Source organism: Penaeus monodon, chromosome 35 (genome assembly GCF_015228065.2).
Source record: "Penaeus monodon isolate SGIC_2016 chromosome 35, NSTDA_Pmon_1, whole genome shotgun sequence".
NCBI lineage: Eukaryota > Metazoa > Arthropoda > Malacostraca > Decapoda > Penaeidae > Penaeus > Penaeus monodon.
Window position 1 is genome coordinate 27339644 of NC_051420.1, and position 4494 is coordinate 27344137.

General features: G+C 47.8%; 1 protein-coding gene across 1 annotated transcript in view; it reads left to right on the forward strand.

Annotated features, from left to right (window-relative positions):
- Positions 1-3202: 3202 nt before the first annotated feature.
- The window catches only part of LOC119595153 (tetratricopeptide repeat protein 28-like), a gene marked incomplete in the record, with an annotated part of 130124 nt that continues 128832 nt past the window's right edge, over positions 3203-4494 (forward strand). The window contains 1 exon segment of the mRNA XM_037944325.1: positions 3203-4468. Within this exon segment, the coding sequence (XP_037800253.1) occupies positions 4388-4468 (81 nt within the window).

Here is a 4494-nt window from a genome sequence, read left to right on the forward strand (position 1 = left end):
TTTTATACTCGCTCTCTCCTTATTTCCAGTACATCTCCATCCCTCCCACTCTCCCCCCTTCTCCCTCTCTCCATTCTTTTTCCCTCTCTCCCTCTTTCTCCCTTGTCACTCTCTCCTTCTCCCCATTCTTCCTCCCTCTCCCTTTCCCCATTTTTTCTCCCTCTCTCCCTCTCCCCATTTTTTCTCCTCCCCCCATTTTTTCTCCTCTCCCTCTCCCCATTTTCTCCCTCTCTCCCTCTCTCCATTTTTTCTCCCTCTCCCCCTCTCCACATTTTTTCTCCCTCTCTCTCTCCATCTCCCCATTTTTTCTCCTCTCCCTCTCCCCATTTTCTCCCTCTCTCCCTCGACATATAAAACTCCCAAAGTCCGAAGCTCAACGGGAAAGGAGCGACAGAGACTTCCTGAGCCAACGACACCTTAAGGAACGCGACAGGTTGACATTCCTTGGCTCTCTCTCTCTCTTCTCTCATCTCCTCTCTCTCTCTCCTCTCTCGCTACTCTCTCCTCTCTCTCTCTCTCCTCTCTCTCCCTTCTCTCTCTCTCCTCTCTCTCTCCTCTCTCTCTCTCTCTCTCTCTCTCTCTCTCTCTCTCTCTCTCTCTCTCTCTCTGTCTCTCTCTCTCTCTCTCTCCTTTTTCCCTTTCCTTCCAATACCATAATATTGCCATTAGCACACTGGCAGGCGACCCGCAGTGCAGCGCGAAGATAATCCGTTTATAGTTGTCGTAAAGAAGAGCATTGGCATTCTGAGGGCAGCGGGCACCGGGAGGCATCGCAGTGCTAAACGGGTCAGAACCCAGGGTATCGCGGGAGAGACTTCGCGCGCCCCTCGAATGGCAATACTGCTCCTGTCGCGGCCGTGGGAATGGGGAGGGGGGATGGGGAGGGGTGTTGGGGTATGCTTGGCGTATGGGTGGGGGTGGTGGGGTATAGGTGGGGATATTAGGGTATTGGGGGTGGGTGTATTGGGGTGGTGGGGATTGGGTGGGGGTATTAGGGGTAGGGGTATGGGGGTATAAGAGGTAAGGGAAGGGTATGGGGTATTGGGGAGAGGGTTGGGGTAGGGGGGGGGAAAGGGATGAGATTGGGGCATGGCGGTATGGAGGAGAGGGTTGAGTGGTAGGGGTATTGGGGAAAAAAAGGAGGGGGGTGAGGGTATGGGGTAAGGAGGGTATGTGGTTGGGGATATGAGGTGGGGATGGAGATGGGGTGGGGGGGGAGGGTACAAGGTGCATGGGGTATGTGGTTGGGGGGTAGGGGTCACGTGACTGGAGGTTGGGGTGCTGGTTGGGGTATGAACATAATTGGGTAGGATGGGTAGGTGGGTAGGTGGGTAGGTGGGTAGGTGGGTAGGAGCGGCATGGGGTCAATATAGGGGTTGCGGAAGGGTAAATCAAGGTTTGGGTAGGGATTGGGGTAGGGATTGGGGTAGGGTAGTGATCGGGGCGGGGGTATGCGAGAGAAGGGCATGGATAGGAGAGAGAGAGAGAGAGAGAGGGTTAAGGTAAGGATATGGGGAGGGAGGGGGGGGAGGGGGGGAAGAAGGGAGGGTTGGATAAGCAAAGAGAATAGATAGGATTGAAGCAAGGGTGAGATTAGAGGGGTAGGCGGGGAGGTGGGTATGGGGTGGGCGAGGGACCCCAAGGTAGGGTAAGGGAGGGGGAGGGGGAAGGGAAGGGGGAGGTGAAGGGAAGGGGGAAGGCAGGGTGGGGGAGGGGAAGGGAAGGGGAAGGGAGGAGGGGGGTTAGGACTGAGGTTGACACTCGTACAGAAGGAAGAGGAACATAAAGTCGATAACAGACGAGAGGGGAGAAGCGGGGCCTGCATTGGGAAGGAGCTGGAGGGGAGGGGGAGGGGGGGAGGGCGCCTTTCTCTTGCCGAATCTTATGCTTATCTCGCTTTTTTCTCCCCTTTTTTATTTACTTTTTTCTCTTTTTCAATCTATCTCTGTCCTGATATATTTATATATATATATATATATATAAATTATATATATATATATATATAAATATATATATATATATATATTATATATATATATATATATATATATATAATATATATGTGTGTGTGTGTGTGGTGTTTTGTATTATTATATATTATATATCATATTATATTTATATATATATATATATATATATATATATATATATATATATACATATAATGGGAGCATGCGTGGGTGCGTGCGTGTGCCTGTGTGTGTGTGTCTGTACCATAACAAAATGATAAGAGTCATATAGCAACTCATTATTCTATCAAGCATATTATATAGTATATTAATATATAATTGGAGATTACATTGACGAAAAAAAGCAGGGCATACACTGAGGATATTAATGCTGATTTTAGTGTAGTCGAAACTTCAGCTCATATCAATATGCCTAAATCAAAGAAGATGTTTTATCATTTATTGTGATAAAAAATAAAATAAATGGAAGCACGATACATGTCGTAACGAAAAGGCACCATACACACGCAACAGCACACATACTACCATGCACTCACTCATAACTTATCATCACTCATCATCATCATCAGTCACTCACATTTATTCTTTCATTCACTCACGTACTCATACACACACACAACAACACATATAATTTTCACTCACATACATGACTCGCACACAAACACACGCACCCATCATCCATCACTCACTCATCACTTCACTCTTCACTCACTCACTCAGTCATCACTCACTCACATCACTCATCACTCACTCACTCATCACCTCACACACTTCATCATACTATCACTCACTCACTCACTACATCGCACACAACACACACCACACTCACTCACACTCACTCACACACCCCCATTATTTATCTTCATTCATCACTCATACTCACACACATCACCACTACCACGCACACACACACACACACACACACACACACACTACCACACACACAGCGACACACAACACACACAACCACACAACACTACACGCACGCGCACGCCATTGAAACCAAACTAGTAATCAACATAAACGAGCGAAACAATAGGAAAGCGAAAAGAAGAGCATCGAGACACGCAGGAAAATGATGAGGAACGAAGCAACCGCCGAGAAGGCAATGAACGACAGAAAGAAGAATACAGCGAAGAAATAAAGAGCGAAGAAGAATTGAAGAACGCAGAAAAAAACGGGGAAGTGGTAAACGAAGAAGCAGGGACGGGTCATGCGGATAGGAAAATGGGTGATGCGTACAGAAGGATAGACGAACGGGCATGAAAAAAACAAAAAGAAAGCAGAAAAACAAAAACAAAACCAGAAAAAAAACGGCCATGAAAAAAAAAAGTCCAAGCGGACGGACGAACGGACATGCCGACGGATAGACAAGCGGACGGACGGATAGACGAACGGACATGCCAGCGGACGGACGGATAGACGAACTGACGGACGTACGGATGGGACCGCAGTCAGCAGAGGCAGCCAAGACGTCAGTGGCGCTCGGGAGGTCGGAGGGAGAAGGCGGGTGGATGAACGCAGGTCCTGTGTGTGCGTCCGCGTCCGTGTGCGTGTGTGTGTGTGGCAGCGGAGAGGAAGAGAGAGAGAGAGAGAGAGAGCCTCGAGTGTGCGCATAACGGCTGAGCTTCTCTCGTTCCTCCTTTCCTGCCGTTCTTTCCCGTTCTTTCTCGCGGAGACGAAAGACGATGCTCACGATGCGCCGGATACATAACGGGGATTCGAGTACGTAATGGACACTCAGCGCCGGCGATTGGAGGGAGAGGAAAGGGCGATTGGCGAGTCTCCGTTCTTCCGCAAGGTGGGCGTCCCCTGCTAGTGGTGGTGATGAAGTGTTGGAGGCGAAGTGAGAGTGGTGGTCGGTGGTGGTGATCTCCGTGCGGTGGAGGAGATGAGACTGGGGAAGGAGGGATGATAAAGGGAGGAAACTGGAGAGTAAGAAGGATAAAGTGGTGATGAAGGATGAAACTTGGAAATAAAGGATAAAGTTGGTGAGGAAGGATAAGACTAGAAAATCATGGATGAAGCGAAGGTGAGAAGAGAAATCGTACGCGAATCGGCAGAGGAAGTGATTTGTAAATATAGAAAAAGGAATTTCGAAATGAGCTTAATCCACGTGCAAACTCATACTGCCTAATCAAAAAACAAAGAACAAAAAAACAAAAAACAAACATATAAACAGAACAAACACACACGACATTTTACCAAACTTTTAAACGCGTGACATGCCAGTCAAAAACTACACCCACACACACAAGCAGACATCATAAACCTCATTATAAACCTTATTACAAACACACACTTTAAAAAAAAGCTTATCGGAACTAAAACACGCTATACCTCAAAACAATGACTTCAAGACAGTGCTAAACCCTCGCCAAGGTCAGTTCGTAAGGGCGGTTCTGTGCCATGACGCTATGATATCAAGCAAAGAGTCACTCGCTATGGATCGGCTTGACCTTAGAAAGAAACTCAACGCTACTAAAGGTCTTCCCAAGGTAAGGCAAGGTCAGAAGAGGAAAAG